Source organism: Osmerus mordax, chromosome 1 (assembly GCF_038355195.1).
Source record: "Osmerus mordax isolate fOsmMor3 chromosome 1, fOsmMor3.pri, whole genome shotgun sequence".
NCBI classification, from domain to species: domain Eukaryota; kingdom Metazoa; phylum Chordata; class Actinopteri; order Osmeriformes; family Osmeridae; genus Osmerus; species Osmerus mordax.
In genome coordinates, this window is record NC_090050.1 from 8068240 (window position 1) to 8088104 (window position 19865).

The window sequence follows — 19865 nt, forward strand, 5'->3', positions numbered from 1 at the left end:
AAATAAATCAAACTGGATACATCTGACCACATTTGGGAGTACCACAGCAAAAGTCTAAATACTTATATAAATGAGAGAGTTCCATTTAAGATTTTTCATGAATTTGCAAAAATGTCCAAAAGCTTTTTTATTTTGTCATTATGAGTGCTTGAATGGGAGTCAGATGGCTGAGCGGTGAGGGAGTCGGGCTAGTAATCTGAAGGTTGCCAGTTTGATTCCCGGCTGTGTCAATTGACGTTGTGTCCTTGGGCAAGGCACTTCGCCCTACTTGCATCGGGGGGAATGTCCCTGTACTTACTGTAAGTCGCTCTGGATAAGAGCGTCTGCTAAATGTCTAAATGTAAATGTAAATGAATGTAGTTCAATGGTCAAAAAGTGATATTTTCTCCACTTACAATTACACCTACAACACGTGCTAAAATAAAAGAGGTTCTGAATATTTTCTAAAGACACTGTAGATGGAAGGAATATCTTTATCTCTTATTGTGGACTGATTAGCTTCAGGGGCAGTTCAGTGAGCATGTGCTGTTGATTATCACTGGTGTAGAAGCCTGTCCAAATAACACAATGATTAATTATTAACTTTTAAGTTCATCGCTTAAATTAGGCCTAAAAGTAGTAAGAGAGAATGAGTGCAAGTAGAGAGTTTGGCAAATAAGAAAACATTCATAAAGCTTTATTTTTGGACAAAATTGAAAACCTGTATATGAGCAGTTTAAGGAGGCCCCTTCAGGCCCAGGAGTGCTATAAGATGCCTTATAGCACAGGATGCCTAATATTAATAATAACAGACCAGGCCAAAGGAAATCTATTGAGCCAACACTTAACCTGACAACAGTTCTTGTGTAAACAATTTGGATGAAATCTGATCATTTGAGATGAAATGACTCATATGAATTTTCGCCTAACCTTTTGCACCCAAAATATGTTTTAAATAATTGACTTAGTATAACACAAGATCCACTGAAGATGTTTGTTGTGATATACAGTACATGAGCCCTATCACGCTAACAAGAGATACTTTGGCCAATGTGTACACTTCTGTGTAAGCTCATGAGATGTTGTTATCTGGGAGGGTGACTAAGTCTCACTGTGTGTCTGTGTACGTGAGCGAGTGTGTGTGTGTGTGTGTGTGAGGGGGGAGGGGGTAATGGGACTAAGCTGTCAGGATGGGTGTGGTGGACAAGCTAGAGTAATCTGCTGGATTCACACTGGCTTTTCCACACCCTTCTAGAGGATACAACAACTAAAAAATGCAGCATAACCCCTTGTTTGAAGGAACTGACTCAAAGATAGTTTTATGGTTTAAAATACAACCCAGTTGTGACTCCTTCAAAATGTTTGAGCCTGACTGTGTATGTTGGACACAGTTAATGGCTGCTTTTACAGGTCAAATTATGATAAGGTGTCTAATAAATAATAAAACGAAACTTAATGGGGAAAACCTCTTGAAGGGAAAACCCTATTACTACATAATAATTTAAATCTTAGAACACATTCATTTTAGAAATGTGGCAGTGAGTGGTGCCAGCTCTTGTAAACTTTTATTTGGGAGGAAAATATTTCCTTAATATAAGTTAGTAGGATTCATAAAAATGTTTTACTGTGATGCTGACATAAATGTGTGCATGTTCATGCATTACAAATTGACTACACACTATTATCGTTCTATGACGTCATAATGGCCAGAACACAGCTGATCATTTTAATCATAGATATATATAAAGGCCTATATCTATGATTTTAATGGTCGATCTCTCAACAAAGTTCGACAACAGAAGACAGACAGTCATTTTAAACAAATGCAGGACTACAGCTCCAATTGCATTTTGTTCCCCGACTGACAAGCCAACTCAATCAGATCCAAATATGTTGAACGAACCCCTTGTATGAGTCCCTCCCCTTGAATTTGAGCTAGGTAGCTTGAGCTGCTGCTATATGCTCGGACGTCAGAGGGACGATGGTGGAGGGCTGGTAAAGATGGCGGCGCTCTCCGAGGATGGGAGGTATGGATTGAATTGTGGCCGACGGAACGCAGACGGAATCACCGTTTTGCATGTTAAATTAACAGAGACGGCATTTAGAGCAATAGAGAGCTACCAAAACTGTAAGGTAAGTTGATCCTAAGTACTTTCATGGGGTGTCAAGGTTCCCTAAAACTGGTGAGGAAACTGTCATATGTTGAGTTTTCAGAAACTAAATAGCTAGCTGTAAAATAGCTAACAACCTCAAAAAACACCTTTTTGAGTGCCGTCAAAGTACTAGCTGGCAAACTGTTAATCCATAGCTGCAACTAACCAGTTTAGAGAGCAAGCTAGTAACACATCCTTTGAAAAGAATAGGGCTCCGTAGCTAGACTAGCATTTTTTGCTACATTTAACTGGTCGCAATGGATGTGCTTTTCGGATGTAAGTTAGCTCTGGCACTGGCTTTTCTACTCTTGTCACACTGCCAAAACAAGTGAAATGGCTCGGATTGGCATTAACTAGCTTGTCTAAATTCTATATTTGCGATCTAAATTGTTAGCAAGTCCATCAACCTTGCTAGGCAAGCCAAGTTTGCCAGGAAGGAGTAGACTAGTCTATTTGTGTCAGCCATAACTAAGTATTAAAGTTAGATAACTTATTTCGCTTGACAGCTATTAACAAGTAAACTGTAGTTGATTCATGGCAACGAATCCAACAAAATGCCGTCAAAAAGTAGCCAACAAAACCGGCAGTTACAATTAAATGTAACTTAAAGGGACCTACCACGTATCATGTAAAACTGGGTACGAGCCCCAGCAAAAAAAAACAAAAAAAACTTGCTTGCTAAGCTAAACATATTTAACCCTTCTGTCCCAATCAGAGAAAGATAAACTGCCGGCACGTTTTCGCGTTGATTAGCTATTTCATTTGATTTCAAACGTCTTGATCAAATGTTACTTAAACACATTTCTGTAATATCTTTTGAAAGACGAAAGCTCGTTAACGTAAGGCTACCTGAGACTGCAAATCTTGTTCGAGCCTCAAGGAAATTTGTCAGCTGGGCACTCGATCATAGTGGACATTTTCTTTTATCTGTACCAGGTCACCATAATAGTTGCTGTTGTGGACTGGCGGAATTGTTATTTACGTTGCATTTGTATCATTTCTACAAATACAAATGCTCGTTATTCACGAGAGGACTCAAAACAGGATTAAGACATACACACTGCTACTTGAGATACTACTTGACAGGACAGCGAGAATTAAGTGGTGGTAGTAAAGCATTAAGGTTGCACTTCAGTGGTATGATGCAATTTAATTCCTCCACACTGGTATCTGAAGTCAACTGGTGCTTTACTGGCATGTTCTAAAGTATTTTTTTTCATGGGGTTGTGACAACTCTTAAATCCACTGCTAGTGGTTGATACCTTTTTTTAAACCTTTGGACATCATCCAAAGGTAAAACTATCAACAAGCTACGGTGTATCTAAAATAACAGAAAAATAGCATTCGTTTAGATACCTGGCTAGGAAACAAGAATATTTTGTGATTACCAATATACCTAACGAATAGAAGGATTTCACACCAATATAGTTACATTCACGTTCGTGGCATCAATAGTGTGCTATTTGTCAGAATTTTTTTATACTTTGCCATTGGTTCATGAATGGGAATTAAGCTAGTTAAAATGGAGCTCCCTCTAGAGGTGATTCAATTAAAAAATATATAAAATACACTTACATTTAGCCTAGATATAGAACACCACCCCAACAGCAGGCCTATTGTCCCAGACAGCTTTTACAGATCCCATCAAAATTATCGCATCTCAGGGGTCCACTTCTTTAGAGAAATCTGGTATCAAATCCAGTAACCTCACAGTCCATTGACTGGTCCAGTATTTATTTTGGCCTCCTTCAAAATTTCCTATTTGAGTAATTGTGTACAGTCCCTAAGGTTGACATGTCTCTTGTCACCAAAAGGTATTTTGAGATGTCACCGGCCTAACCTGTTAAAAACAAATATAGTCTAGCTAGCTAATCCCAGAGCTGTGCAAATGGTTTTATCTTGGCTTGCCACAACAGAGATAGGCCTATAGCCTACACCAAGGGACTACTCTGGCTCAGGGAGGAACAGAGGGCAAAATCCCAGGGAAGTTCAGTGGAGTGTCAATAACAACCTTGCATAACACCCGGTTAGATTGCTGATCAGCCAAGCCTATACCTAGAATGGTGAGAATTCCATGTCAGGCACTTAGGGACCATGTCAGTGTACGTACATTCAACAATGTTGGAGTTTTAATGTGAGTGTAACGATTTCATTCCTGTTCACTTTCTTAATCTCAAAGAAAATCCAACAAGGGGGACAAAAATGTTTTACAAGAAACTAGTTACACATTTTAAATCTGAAGTGGGAAGGGGTCTGTGGTGCAACATCGGATTAAACCAACAGTAGCTTAGAGAAAGCTGTCAGCAAAAAATTCTAAGCGGGGCACTTCACCGGAGTGACCATGACACTGATACAAGGAATATGAGCTAACACTCCTGGATCTGAGCAATTCTTTTGTGACCAGTAACAGCCCGCGCAACAGGCGTATTGTACAGTGAATGGTTAGGCCGCACGCTGCACTGAACAGCAGTCCACCCAGTCTCCTGCTGACTGAGCAGCCAAAACTGCCTGCTTTCTGTTTCTCTGACTCTCTTTAGTCTGTGTGGGGGCAGAACTAGCCCAGTGGCTGCCCAAGCACAGGCTGCAACCCTTTCTGTCTGTGGTGACATGAAATGCGATCGGGACTGCGTGTGTTTGAGTGCTTGTTGGGGGATGGGTGAGTCCACTGTTGCTAGTTTGACTCTAAACTTCTGGAGAAGAAACCTGTAATAAGTTCAGCTTCATTCCCTAGCATAAGTTCCATAAAGCACTGTTTATTTGTCAATTGCTCGCCTCTAATTTAGGTGTAGGTTTTTTTTCTTCTAGGTTGAAGAAAGAAAGAAAAAACGAGCAACTTTTATAGTTTTGCTTGGGTGTAGATGTGGAAATGGTCAGTAATTTCCTCTGCTTCATTTCTTTATTCTTTCAATATCAACACCAAATCTGAGCGGAACCATCTGGAAACAATGATGGCATATCAGTAGCAGATATATACTTCGAGTGAAAAGGCCTATTATGACTCCCCCCCTTCCCTTCCCACCCCACTAGGCTGGAAGATGTGCATGTTTGCGATTCTTTTTGAGGTTACCACAAACACAAGCTTCAAAAAGTCTGCATAAAAACAACCTTTCCAAAATACCTCCATCAAAACGACCACCTCTTTTTCTGGAGTTCACTTTCACATATAGCTCACCACTGACGTCTTAGTGTTAAAATGTTTCATGCAACGTTTTATGGCAAATATGTTTTGAAAAAGGGTCATTGGTTCCTTAAAATGTTTCTCAATCAGGTCAAATTAATACCCAACAATTATTAGCCTGTTTTCTATACTTTTCTAGGTGAAATGGCCCACATTATTGAGTCCAGTGATTTTGGACTGAGTTGTAGGCTCAATGACTGTCAGACTAGATGTGAAGTTGCAATGCAATTAAGTCCACATTTAAAAGAAACGAGGGTACTTGTAGGCAACAATTTGAATGGTTTTTGATTTATAAATTCATTCTCCTCTCTTCCAGAATGTACCGTCCTCACGGCCCTCAATACAATTCAAGGGACTCCAAGGCGTAAGTCCTCACTAACCATCTCAGTGCTCCTCATACCTTGTTTTAGACATGTTTTAATATCATACCAATATCCAGATAAATTAGTGTCATGAGATGTTATCAGGTGCCATACTAGATACATCTCTTTCAACCATCAGTTCCATAAAACATGTCAGATATGATTCTGGCCAGTGTTGCATTACTGATTGTGTTGATTCAAGTGAAATATGGATTGTTAGTGAAGAGGTAAATTTGGAAACTTGTGGAGCCCTCCCCCCCCACCATGTTGTGAAAGCATCCGGTTTACCCCTGACCGCCTGTGCGCTTACCCAGAGCTCAACTTTCCCAATGTATGTCTATAAATACCAGTAACAGTCAAGTGAGTCTGCAGCTGGACTAGACTTGGTCTTTCTCGGTCTTACTCACTCTAAAACGCACACACACACAAACAAACGCACAGCATCTCATACCTCAGAGCCTCTTTTAGGACATGCTATCAGTAGTAATGTGTGGTGGGGAAGTAAAGAAAAACATTTATTTGATGCAAATCTGTGAATTGTTATGAGTTTGGAGAGCAAATAGCATCTCGTGCAAATTATTCAGTTTGAGGGCCAAACCTGAGGATCTACCAATTTTCTTAAGGGGGGATTCATTGATTGACTTTCGACCATTAATTAGTCGTGTGTGTGTGTGTCCATGTGAACCCCACAGCGCATTCAAATCCCCAGGACTGATAACTTGAACGGGTCCCATAACTTTGACTTCTACCTGTCCAACGTGGGCAAGGACAACCCTCAGGGAAGCTTCGAGGGCATCCAACAATATGTGTCCAGGTAAGTCCATGGATGCGTTGTCACTGGTTCTTTCGTCTACCACTTTCAAGGTCAACATGTCGAGTGCTTCCTTTCACAAAAAAACTTTTAACACGGTTCTCTGCCAACGACTCCCTTTCTTAGCTCGGGGAAGGCCCACCTTACGTCCCTGGGGACGATCCAAGACAAGGTCACCGTGTGCGCCACCAACGACTCCTATCAGGTGACCAGGGAGCGCATGACCCAGGCCGAGGAGGACACTCGCAAACGGGGGACCAAAGTCATCAAGCCAGGGGGGCAATTCCGAGGTGAGTCGGCAGAACCAGATGTATCCTGTGTGGATGGTTGGAACTGCCCAGTCCTCTGGGTCACCCCCACAAGTGGACACTGAAGGGTTAAGGGGGGGGGATAGGATTTTAGGGTGGTCGCAATAAGGTTTGTGTCCCCACAGCCCATGAAATGGCTCCTTTGTTTCCTACCCACGTTGCTTTTTCTTCCCTTTGTGTATCCGAAGGACTGAATAGGTGAAAGCGATGTCATTGAAAGCTTTCAATGGAGGGAGGTAGGCTATTGTTTTGGCCAGACTAAGCCGTTTGCCCTTTGGGCTTTTTTTGATTAGCGCTTCCCACTGGTAAGTGTTGAGGAAAGGAAGTTGCTTGTTTAATTGACATTTTTGCTGATCTGTCCATTTCTTTAGTTTCTCCTCTTAATAAATACCCTACACTGGACATAAATAAAGCCTTTTCTCAGTCACTTCCAACACCTGTAAACTAATAATTTGCCCATCGCAATATACGGCTGGATTGAGGTCAAGGCTAGTGTAAAAGTAAATCTTGGTGCTAATCTTATTTGTCAAGCCTGGTTTGTTACTATCCCATCTGGCCATTCAAAGATAGGAGAGAGAAGGGGAACGGGGATATGTAGAAAGTGCAATGTAATAACCTTCTGTTGATGTAACCACGGCCCAGTGCCAAATCTGGCATATAATTGACCTGAGACTTACTTCTCACACTGCTTAGGAAAGGGCCGGTGTGAATACTCGAAAGGCATTTTTCGGTCTTTACTTCTGGTCTGCCCTCCTTTTTAAACCTTGTTCGTAATCTCTGGTCTGACGTGATGGCATAGGTTTAACCACATGCCCGTCTTCACACGTTACCAGGGAATAGTCTGGGCAAGTCCTTGACTGGGAAGGGACCGAGGTGTGTTTCCAAAGGGTTCAAACGGGTGTCGGGTTCTTTCCCGCTGAAGTTCGATTTCCAGCCCCTTGTGCGAGATCAAGAGATTTGGTGTCACCAAAATAGTTCATCTGTTGTACTTGTTATGTCATTTACCAAGAGAGGGAGGATGTGCGTGTGGGATCTCCAAAAGCTTTTTTTGTTGTTGTTTATGATATAACTTGCCGGAACGCTACATAAATCATTGTTGTCAAACTGTCTTGTTTCCCAATGTGTTCTTTGTCCCTGGGTGAACAGTGCCTTCTACACACACAGGCTACTTGTATGTGCTTAGTAGCCTACGTGTAATTTGAATACATCAACCCAGCATTAAAAGTAGCAGGTTGCCTAACTATCGTTAGTGAAAATCATTCATCTCTGAAGGTTGACTCGGCACAGTTTTATTGCTTGTGTCTGAAATTAAAAGATTAGGATACAGACCTTTATCTAAGCCTCCATTTTATATGATGTGTTAGTGACTGATAAATCGATGTCTTGACGTCTGGAACAGAATCAACATAGCCTATACTTATATTGTGAAAGACTTGTTGGAACAATGTAGCCAAACATTTTAGGTCGGTAGAAATGCAATTAAAGTGGTGTGACTAGCACGTGCAAGGTCTCACTTCTCCACAAACTAGAAAAGTTCGTTTTTGTCTTCTTTCTGCCTCCGGGGGAACAATTTGCATACACAGGCCCAGATGGAAACTGGGAAATGAGAGGGTTAATGGCAACAGAGGAAAGGGCTGGGGCATAGGCATGTCACAGCTGGCTTGGGGTTCACATTGTACGAGCACACAAAGTTACACTTTGAACGTATGAATATATGCTTGACTCATCAGGGAGTGATCACGCAATCCTTATCCTGAGTGTGATTCCATTTGTTATCAAAACGGTTGTTGAAACATTTTGCATAGTCGGTTTAGCATTCGAGTGGACATCATAGCGTGGGGTCATTATGTACCTGGCCGTAGTTGTTTTCAGTTTTACTTTAAGTATGGCATGGGGGTCTACGGTGACTGGCCCCACTTTAGGGTATAATGAAGATCATTTGACACAAGAGATACACTTGCCCCGTGGACTCAACAGGCTGTGGAACAACAAAAAAGTTTAACAGGTGTGCTACGATACCCTTTGTGGTCTAAAGGCACCACATCATTCTAGTAAAGGGAAGGCAGCGAACCGTAATACGTTTCTCAGTCTAACTTGTAATCTCTTAAAGAGGTTTCGAGTTTTATAATCATTTAAAGTGAGCCGTGTCAGGAAATGTCAAGTCATCCTGACTCGGCGAAAGGCTGAGGCGTCTGTCGGAGGCCGCGTTTGAGAAAGCACTGATCTGCCACGATCAAATTTGTTCAAAGCTGTGTACATGCTTTCACCTATCTTGTTCTGCTAAAGAGCAGAGGCTGCCTCAAGCTATAGAGGCGTGAGGGATAGATGCATATTTATACTGTTGACCTGGCTAATGGGTTCAGGACCTTCTTTGACCTTCTTCACATCCCCCCCTCCCTCCCCCACCTCACAAATGTTTTAATAAATTCTCCTCAAACCCCCTCAGGTAAGCAAGTCCACATCCGAAAACCAGCACCGTCGGCCCCTGACCCCGTCCCGGAGCGCAAACGCTCCACGCCCATCAACCCAGCCAACACCATCCGCAAGTGCCTTGCCAACAACCCGGTGTCACAGCGGCCGTACCGCGACCGCGTGATCCACCTGCTAGCAATGCGCTCCTACAAAAAGCTGGAGGTGCTGGCCAGGCTTCAGCGAGACGGCATGAGCCAGAAGGACCGCAACTCCCTGGGGAGCACACTGCAGCAGGTAAGGAAGGAGGGGGTAGAGTTTGTAGTCTTTGAAGACATCAAAAGAGTACGGTAGAATGTATTAAGGTCTGCACTTCTTTCGACGGGGTGAAAACCAACAGTATATTACATTTGACCGACACCACTGATAAGGAGCACCTTTGCCCCTTGAATCCACGTTTTTCAAAAGGTTTCAAACCCGCCTTGGTGGTGAAATCACCCTGGGGTGTAAGGAGCTGCAGTTGTTCCAGAGGCGACATGTCACCGTTAGCCCTAAGGACCCCCTCCTCGCCCTTAGGCACTGGAGCACAGAAATGCAAATCACTCAGGGAAAAGGGGAAAAGCTAGGGAGACGAGTTCTCAACATAACAATGACCTTTATTCACACAATGGCTCAGCAGTGAGCACAGCCCCTTGGAAAGAAAACAAGCAGCCTTACATCTGAGCCGATTTCATCATGCATAAGTGTATACCACACGCGCGCGCTCTCTCTCTAAGACATACCTTAAGACGACTCCACATGAAAGCTTTATTGTACCATGTCTGGTACAATTGACAACATTCTTGACTTAATACATTTTTCTGTGCATGGCTTCGAGGCGAGCTGCATGTCCGTTTTGTCATTTGAAGGCTCAGGCAAACAAGACGCACGTTAGGCATCATCACCAAGCCTCGTCTTCGTTTACCTGAGGTGCACGAGCGTTAGATCGGATGCTCTGCCCCAACCTCAGTCACTTGTTTTCATTCACGGTGTTTGTGTAGAATTATTATTAAATTGTACATATCTTTATCGCTGTCACTATGCACATTCATTAAACTCCCATGAACTCCAATAGAATAATGCATTCTCCTGCAATCAATCCGGGCGCTGGCCTGCCCGGATCTCGGCCACAATCACCCCACTTTCTCTCTAGCTATTGACTGTTTTGGGAACGTTCGGAGGGAGCTCAATAATCAAAAAAGCTGGGCATTTACTTTAGACGAGTGACTCGAATCGGACAGATAAAATGTTTCACTTGTTCAAAAGACATGCCTAAAGTGCTCAGTGTTCATCTCTATATCAACTGTTGCTCAAGTTGGACGCAAATAAATCTGTCGAGGATCTAATCACACTGGATTGCTGGGTACAGTTGAATATTTGGTGCGTATTGACTCCAAATGATTTTGTGTACTGTGGATTTTACCAATTGGTATTTAGCGTGTAATGTTTGGGGACTTTAAGGAAATTGAATTTTAAGGAGGAAATGCAATTGAGGAAATGCAGACTTTTCTTTTTCATTTTCTTTTTTCAAAATGGAAAAAACCTTCTAAAATAGTTTACATTCCAGGACCATGTTGTCCTTCAACATCTACAGAAAACGACTAGGCTAATTGAGGATGTATGTATGTGCACCTTGTGTGTATTTGTGTGTGTGTGTGTGTGTGTGTGTGACAACAGGTGGCCAATCTCAACCCCAAAGACAATGCATACTCTCTGAAGGACTTCATCTACCGTGAGGTCCAGAGAGACTGGCCTGGCTACTCAGAGGATGATCGGGTTCAGGTGGACAGACTCCTGGCACGGTATGAGTGCTTTTATCACTAGAATCTGGGCTCTCTCCTCCCACACGGCTCCAGTGCCAGTCCTACAAAGCCATCCCCCTGACCATTGACTACCCCAGAACTCAAATCAACCATATAAATCACTATTGTTCAGACCAATGGAGCCAGCAACTAGAGAGCTTTAACATAAGCAGGACTTTGGGACTCCCACCAGTTATAAATCTTCTTGGATTTAGTTGTGTAATGAACAAGGATCCATCCACCTGGCCAAGAACCAGGTTCCAATGCATTGTGAGTTTTTATCCAGATGTGGAAGATGCTAAATGATCTCAAGACTCCACACGCTTCAGGCGCCGTCTCTTAGTGAGAGCCACTTCCATTTCAGTTGTGGAGTCTTGAGATACTTGGTTGCCCATTTTCCACATCTGGATTGAAACTCCAATCCATTGGAATTAACCTGGTTCTCGGTTATTGCTAGTTGATCATACATCCTGTATATCAATAGCTAAATTGAAGCAGAAGCCAACAGAGGCTATGACGGTTAGTAAGAACTATTAGCAATTGGCCTGTGATTTGCTTACCTCCTCATATACACATTTGTCTGCTAAATGAATAAATGTAAATGTAAATTTGTATACAGGAAATTGGGTCTTCCTCCATTGGGAAATTCCAGCGGTTCCCCCAAAGATGACGTACCTTTGTCACCACAAGTAAGTGTGCACATGCAGCCCCCAAAAGCATTCTTACACGTTAAGTTTTGATACGTCTCATTATTTTACCATCAACAAACATATAAATACATCAAATAACTAGGTATAACATGTTATGTATCTGCTACTCGGATGAATGTAGTATAATAATGATCAAATGATAATGCACACATGCCCCTTTTCTGTCTTAAACCTGCAATTTGGAACCTTGGGCTGCTGACTGGCATGTCTCTGCTTCTCGTTTACGTCTTTCAGAAGCGCCAGCCCGACTTTGACTTCATCGATCCCCTGATGCCCAAGAAGCCCCGCATCTCCCACCTCAGCAACCGAGGGCCCCCTGTCCCTGCCCCTACTGCCTTGTCCACCTCTCCACGTCACAGCCCCGTCACCACAAAGCGCTCCTCCCTCCTTCCCGCCAGCGCTACTGTGATCGGCCCCCACGTCCCCGTCTCCCACCAGCCGCCGGTATCGCACCACCACCACTCCCAGCATCACAGCCATCCCCACCCGGGCCCTGGTTCCAACTCTAACTCCCCCAGCACGCCAGAAGGACGAGGCACCCAAGACCTCCCAGTGGACCAGAGCTCCTCCTGTCGAGACCCCTCACCCAGCCCCACCTGCAGCCCGCTCTCTGGCCGCACATCTCAGGATCGCTACCGCCCACCGGTCCAAACCTCCAGGGCCCCGGCCTCCTCCCCCAGCCGCAGCCCTATGTCAGGCCGCACCCTGGATGGATACCGCCCCCCTGTCCAGGCCCGGGCTCCCTCCCCATACCCCCCCCCTGTCCAGGCCCGGGCTCCCTCCCCATCCCCCAGCCGCAGCCCCATGCCCGGCCATAATCTTCAGGATCGTTATAGACCCCCGGTCCAGACACGTGCACCAGCCTCTTTGCCCAGCCCCACCCGCAGTCCTGTTTTGAACCGCAACAATGAGGACCGATATCGACCTCTGACCCAGGGGCCCGGCTCTTCCATCTCCCCCAGTCGCAGCCCAACCTCTGGTCGCTCTCTCCAGGCCCTCTCCCCCAATCAGTCTCAGAGCCCTGCTTCTGAACGTACCCCACAAGACCGCTACCGCCCGCCAGCCCAGGCCCCTAGCACCAGCTCCTCGACCTCCCCCAGCCTGCAGCCGCGCACCTCCCTCACCGTTACCTCGTCAGTGGTCACCACCACGCCACCCTCGCCTAGCATCAACAACAACAGCAGCAGTAAGAAGCTCAAGAAGGCCAAGAAGCACAAAGAGAAGGACAAAGTGAGGGAGAAAGTGAGCGAGAAGAGGAAGGAGAGGGAGGGCCAAGCTAGCGGCCCCTCTGGGGTCCAGGCCGAGGAGGGCCAGAAGCCCAAGAAGAGGCACCGCCACGAGGCCGAGGAGAGAACCACCCCAGCCATCGCTAAGAACCCCAACTTGGACCAAAGTAGGTTTAGAAATCCTTTTAAGTTGGATTGTGGAAGCACAATTCTAAGGAATCTTTTAATACAGATGATCCTCTTGTTAAATTATGTGGGTTAGTGGTGACCTCTGTATATGTGAAGTCCATCATTGTGTATGCATTTGAGGGTCAGAATTCCAGCCAGTCTTTTTACAGTCTGTTTTACAACTTGTAAAAAAACAAAAAAAACAATGATAAATGAACATGTCTGTATCATGCTCGACATGTTAAGCCCTCAATATTCAATTTACAAGACGATTTATCTTTCAGACTTTGGAATCTATCTCTGTATGTTTCACTAGGTACAGGCTTCCAAGGCCTAAGCCCCTGTACATGAAGGCATGCTATCTGCCAGGTCATGGTTCTGAATTTCACTGATTGAAAGCCATGTGCCTTTATGACCACAACAGGACTTTTTGCCCTTGCAATCATGTTAGACGTGACTTGGTGCACTTTGTCAGATACAGGGATTGAACCTGCTGCTTGCTGTAGTGCTTTTTAAATATTAGTCAGTTTGCAGTGCGATAACGGAGCTGCTACGGTTGGCACAGCCTTTTTCAGTCTTGACGTCAGCTTTCTCTTCATTCTTAAAACTTTGGATCTCTCGGTTAAAAGTTCATTTTTACTTATCAACCATTCAAAGTGACCCTCCTTTTTGGTCCTTTCCAAATACACATTATGTATGTTTGAATTCTACTGCAAAGAACCAGGAAAAGGGTTTCAGACATTGCAGAAAATGTTCATCTTGGTTTCAAATAATGTAAAGAAAAAGAAAAGACAGGTCATGATTAGCCTTTGTGTAGTATAAAGAATAACTGATTCATCTCTGTCAACAGATTCTAAAGAGAGACCAGGTCACTCTACAGACCTCTCTTCCACCACTGTGATGCCAGATTACATTGCGTGAGTGACCCTATTCCCCCATCATGCTAATTAAAATCGATGTCTAATACCAGACTGATGTTTCAAATAAACCGTTAATTAATGAATTAATTCATTAAGATCTATTAACTTATTATTCATTCCTTACTTTTTCAATTTGTGTAATAATAGTGCAGTTCTGCTTATTTATTTTTTTATTGAAATATAAAATTACTGCAAACCAGTCCTCGTCTGTAAATTGAGCATGGATAAGAATTTGTTATTGCCTGATCGCCATCCCATTTCTTTGGATGCAACTGACGTTGGACACAGCCCAATAATGCCCCAGGTGAGGCGCACCACCATCTGATCCTCGTCCAGTTCACTGATCCACATCCCTGTGTCTGTCCCCCTGCAGGAAGTACACACCACTGGTCTCCATGGACCAGCGGCAGAGCTATAAGGATGACTTCAATGCCGAGTATGACGAGTACCGCGTCCTACATGCTCGCGTGGAGAGCACCACCCGCCGCTTCACCCAGCTTGACGCCCAGTCCAGGAGGCTGCCGCCTGGCACCAAAGAGTACCAGGTAAGTGACCCCCCTCCCACCTTCATTATCTCTGTGTGTGTTATCACTTCACATTGTCACGTTACCATATTTGGCATTTACGTGTTATAGTTCTTTATAAACTTTCAAGAGAAGCTTGTTAGCAATGCTAATGAAAGTCTATGGAAATTGTATAAACTTTTCTTAGATTAGAATCTCCTGTCAGCTTTTTCTTTTTAAGTAAGTAAATCACTTAAATTTTACAGGAGGTACATGAAGAAGTTTTGAAAGAGTACAAAAAAATGAAACAAGTGAGTGTATATATTTAGTTTCGATGAACTTTCAATACAACAGTGCCATCATAAATCCTGCCTTAAATTGTCATATGCATGTAGGAATGATTAAGTCTGATCTGTGTGTGTCACCCCACAGCATAGGCCAAACTACCATGAGGAAAAACAGCGCTGCGAGTACCTGCACAACAAGCTGGCCCACATCAAGCGGCTAATAGCTGACTTTGACCAGCGCAACGCGCAGGCCTGGCGCTAAGCAGCACAGAAAGTTGAGGATACAGGTGGACGTAGCCAACAAAGTTTCTCAAATCTTCAAGACCACAGTATTGAAAAAGGATTAAATGGGAGTAGGTTCCATCAAGTTCATATTTATTCAGACACCCCTTTTTTTCCATTACCATTTTCCAAGCTCGTTACCTAAACTTTTTTTCCCCAGCTTTCCTTTCCTCCTACCTTTTTTTGATTCCAACAGCTTTAGTCTACTGCATTCTTTAAATTCTTTCTTATACTCCTCCCCCCTTTATTCACTGATGTTTTTACCCAAAGTTCCCTTTTAATACTACAATACCGGTTCAAGCGACATGCATGTGTGCATGTTTAATCAGGGGACTACTCATCTTTTCTAGCCTCAAGAAAAAGATTGGGGGGGGGGGAATTAAACATATTTTTGAAAAGCAGAGAAAATATTATACTTGTATTTAAGTTGAGGGGGAAAAAAACGGAGATCTATTTATTTTGAACTTATAGGAAAGAGAGGTGACGTCAGCAGCTGATTTATTATTAACTTTTTCTTTTATTGAAAGCAATGCAAAAATATATACATATATTCCATGGGCCTTATGTGTTTGACTTTCTGTAGCCATTTTGCACGCATCCATGCTTTGTCTCAATTTTCCAAAATTGGCTTTCTGGACTCATTTCCTTTCACTTGCTATGAAAAATAAGAAAGTTATGTGGCATGTTGCTCAACATATTGCTCTTTTCAACCTACCTTACTTTGTTAAAATATTGAAGGACAGAAGTTGAGGATAGGAAGCCATTTTGACTGTTGAGACGCACCAATCATTTGTGTGCACATGGCTTGTTAATGGGTTGGAATGGCCTTGGGTGGGATAGTGGGTGGGGGGTGGGGTTACGAGGAGTATTGTCCCCAGTTTGTGGGTGTTACCCTGAGCACCATCAGTGTTTGATGCCCACGGTGCATAAGGGTGCCTTAAGGTGTTAGTTTACTCTCTGTTATGTCAAGTCAGTGAGAACTTTAGGGTGCCTGGGCCAACATGGAGGAACTATAACCGCCTGGTAAAGGCCATGCACAATTCGCGCAGTGTGCGTTTGGAAGTGCATGCATGTGTGATTGAGAGTGAGCATGCATGAATGAGAGAAGAAGAAGAGAAGCCGTGTGTCTGGTTCAATGTGGGGGTGGGTAGGGAAGTTGAAAGTTGTGTTTGAAAAAAAAAGAAGAAAAAAAAGGAGTGCACAGAGGAAAAACACACGTGTGTGGGGAGGGGGGGAGGGAGTGAGAAAATTTCAAAAAACAAAAAAAGCTGCTATCGTCTTTGTTTGAATAGCCAGAGCACTCGGGATCAACCTGGCGAGTTACATGTTCTTAATTGGGTCGAGATCTGTAAACCTCTTGAAGGACAGACTCCTCTCCAGCTTATTTAATGAAAAACAGGCTGTGTTCAGGCTGTGTTCTTGTGTGAAATACAAATTACACTTCCACCAAAGGACAAATTGGTATTACAATGACAAATGTGTAATTTTCTTCTTGATTCCAACTTAGAAGTCAAAAGTAACGGAACTGTAGCAGAATTTACAATGGCATTTCTTTTCTTTTTTTCTTTTTCTTCCCCCAACTGAATGCTGTTTCAGTTTGATGGATGGATGGGTTCTATGAAAATGAAAATCAACATTAGACTTTATTTCATGATATCACATTAAGAGCTCCTAAAAGCTTAAGGGAAATATTGTTTACAAGCCTGTGTTAGAATGTTTGCCAAAAAAAAATAATTACTGTTCTGCTATTCCAGTGGTGAGAAGGCCCTACTTGTTTCATCTTTATTTTGAGACATAAAAGATACTGGAAAGACTGGATACAAAAAAATAAAATAATTTAATAACAGTATTTCCAACCGAGGGTGGGAGGTGGGGGCACTTGTGTACTATTCCCCTAAATATATGAAATTGATGAGAACTGTTGTCTCTGTTGCTGTGACACAATGTAAATGTCTGCATCAGACTTCTTAGCTCCCTGGTTTCGCACCAGTTTGGTAGAGTTTTGACGCTCACAAGCAAACGTCAAATATTGATATTGTCAGATTGGGACGTTTTCATAACGTACGTGATCATTGTATCGTTTCTAAGGGCCAGTCTCTGCAGCGGACTGGCTCATTGGATTGGTCATTGTCACACCTACTGTGCAATTTATTAGTTTCTTTTATTTTTAGGTGCAATTTTGCAATGTCACTACTTTTGTTAAATGTCCCACCATGACAGGGGTATACAAAGTAGTTATGTGGGATTTTTTTTTCTCTCCTTCAAAGCAACCTAAATGATTTCAAAACATGCAATCTGCAGTTGTATCTGGAAGAACTTGATATTAATAAAAACCTAAATTTCTTCCACGGTATCGTTGACGCCAATGAGCCATAAAGAACTACATCAGTTTCCATCCTCTGGCTAGAGTGATTTGCTCACATTTATTTAACCTTTTCCAGTTCACCACAAGCAATTTCCCAGAATTTGAGAAACAAGCCACAAGCAGCCCGGAATATGCTGGGCTGCGCTCACAACGTCTTGTCCATCCCTTGCTGTTCTGTCCCCACATTTCTTAGATTTTCTTCCCGAAGAGGGCTCTCGTGCTTCTGACAATGCTATACTTAGAGACCTTCTCTCCCCTGACAACCCTTGGGAAAGCATGAAGCATTTTCTAATTGTTCACATATGGCAGCACAGGGAATGACTGTCCCCCTTTGCAGCGTCAGCCAACGGATGGGGTAAGATTTGTTTGAAGTGGGGGCTTGATGGCATGGAAGGGCATTGAGCACGTCATCAGAACAGTAATTTAAATAATAGAATTGTTGAGGGAACAACAGAGTTTTATGTATGTGTTATTTGAAGGGGAAGGAATAAGGTATTGAAGTCTTAATGACATGCAACTAGATATCACTGCAATGTGTTAGTGAGAGGGATGACTTGGTGTATGGATTGTGAAAACCTGCCCACCTGAAAATGCATTAATCAGTACATTAAAAGTCAACTTGGTTCAACATGAGTCCTTTTCATTATTGCATTCTTCTTTTACTAACCTTTTTTTTAAGTACCCAATACTTAATTATTTACATTTATTCATTTAGCAGACGCTTTTATGCAAAGCGACTTCCAAGAGAGAGCTTTACAAAATGCATAGGTCACTGATCATAACAACAAGATAGCCACAAAAACATTGCGAGTAGCCAAAACATGAAGCACACATTGTGAACAACCAAAGTAAGTGCCCAAGGGAAGAACCATAAGAACATGTAGTTAAACAAGTTACAATTAAACAACATGAACCGCTATAAGTGCAAGTGTACCTGTGGAAAAAACAAGCAACAATAATAAAAACAATACATCACAGCGAGTATAAAAAATTTAAATCAGTTACCACTAACCACAAGAGCAACAAGTCTCTAAGCAAGAGTCATTGTGATCCTTGAGGAAACTAACATCGGGTCAAGCGAACCATTCCTAAGTACCGTTGTACTCCCGGAACAAGTGCGTCTTGAGCCTTTTCTTGAAGGTGGAGAGACAGTCAGTGTCTGATGGAGGTGGGGAGTTGATTCCACCACTGGGGGGCCAGACAGGAGGAGAGCTTGTGTTGGGACCGGGCGGTCTTGAGCGGTGGGACCACCAGGCGGTTGTCTGAAGAAGACCGTAGGTGACGGGTGGGGGTGTAAGGCTGCAGGAGAGACTTGATGTAGACGGGTGCAGTCCCGTTCACTGCTCGGAAGGTCAGTACCAGGGTCTTGAATCTGATACGGGCCATGATAGGTAGCCAGTGGAGAGAGATGAGGAGCGGGGTAACATGGGAGCGTCTGGGTAGATTGTAGACCAGGCGGGCCGCTGCGTTCTGAATCCTCTGAAGAGGGCGGGTTGCACATGCTGGGAGACCAGCGAGCAGCGAGTTGCAATAGTCCAACTTGGAGAGGACAAGTGCTTGGACTAGCAGCTGGGTGGAGTGCTCAGACAGGTATCTCGTGATCTTCCGGATGTTGTAGAGGGTGAATCTACACGACCGGGAGACTGCAGCAATGTGGGCCGTGAGGGAGAGCTCGTCGTCCATGGTATCCCTAAGGTTCCTGGCAGAAGATGAATGGGTCACCGTCGCAGATCCCAGGGTGATTGAGAGATCGTGGGAGATGGAGGGTTTAGCCGGGATGATGAGAAGTTCTGTTTTGGCGAGGTTCAGCTGGAGGTGGTGCTCGGTCATCCAGGCGTAGATGTCTGTGAGGCAGGCCTCAATCCTAGCTGAGATCCCCGGATCGGTCGGGGGGAACGACAGGTACAGCTGCGTGTCGTCAGCGTAGCAGTGGTAGGAGAAGCCATGGGAGGTGATGATTGGTCCAAGTGAGGTGGTGTACAGAGAGAAGAGGAGGGGTCCAAGGACGGAGCCCTGTGGGACACCAGTGGAGAGCTGGCGAGGGCCTGACAGTTTGCCTCCCCAGGAGACCTGGTAGGATCTTCCCGACAGGTAGGATGAGATCCACTGGAGTGCAGTGCCAGTGATGCCCATCTCAGAAAGTCTGGAGAGCAGGATCTGGTGGTTAACCGTATCAAACGCTGCAGAAAGTTGTTACCTCCTTACATGTGAAAATGCTCCTTACATGTGAAAATGCTAATTTCAGTGGCAGGCGATGTCAGATATGGATGGGTGTCTTTTATAACATTAAAATGGCGCATTATGGAGACAGGATACTCGGCTTTTGCACACAGTACACTGCTTACACCCCCTTGAATACACTT

General features: G+C 43.8%; 1 protein-coding gene across 2 annotated transcripts; it reads left to right on the forward strand.

The window, feature by feature from the left end:
* Nucleotides 1-1938: 1938 nt before the first annotated feature.
* On the forward strand, nt 1939-15507 carry ell2 (elongation factor for RNA polymerase II 2). 2 transcript variants are annotated; one of them, XM_067237670.1, is made up of 13 exons: nt 1939-2112; nt 5627-5674; nt 6365-6486; nt 6610-6773; nt 9238-9497; nt 10917-11041; nt 11661-11730; nt 11986-12483; nt 12520-13144; nt 13996-14062; nt 14439-14610; nt 14835-14879; nt 15001-15507. In XM_067237670.1, the coding sequence occupies exons 1-13, from the start codon at nt 1939-1941 to the stop codon at nt 15115-15117; spliced, it is 2487 nt and encodes an 828-aa protein (XP_067093771.1). In that variant the 3' UTR covers nt 15118-15507. The 2 variants fall into 2 exon arrangements, with proteins under 2 accessions (XP_067093771.1, XP_067093765.1); XM_067237664.1 differs by having other exon boundaries at nt 11986-13144.
* The last annotated feature ends 4358 nt before the right edge of the window (nt 15508-19865 follow it).

Coding starts and splice junctions, on each gene's coding strand:
- ell2 (XM_067237664.1), top strand. CDS start 1,939: ATGCTCGGACGTCAGAGGGACGATGGTGGAGGGCTGGTAAAGATGGCG. Junction 2,113..5,626: donor AGAGCTACCAAAACTGTAAG/GTAAGTTGATCC, acceptor CCTCTCTTCCAG/AATGTACCGTCCTCACGGCC. Junction 11,042..11,660: donor GTGGACAGACTCCTGGCACG/GTATGAGTGCTT, acceptor ATTTGTATACAG/GAAATTGGGTCTTCCTCCAT.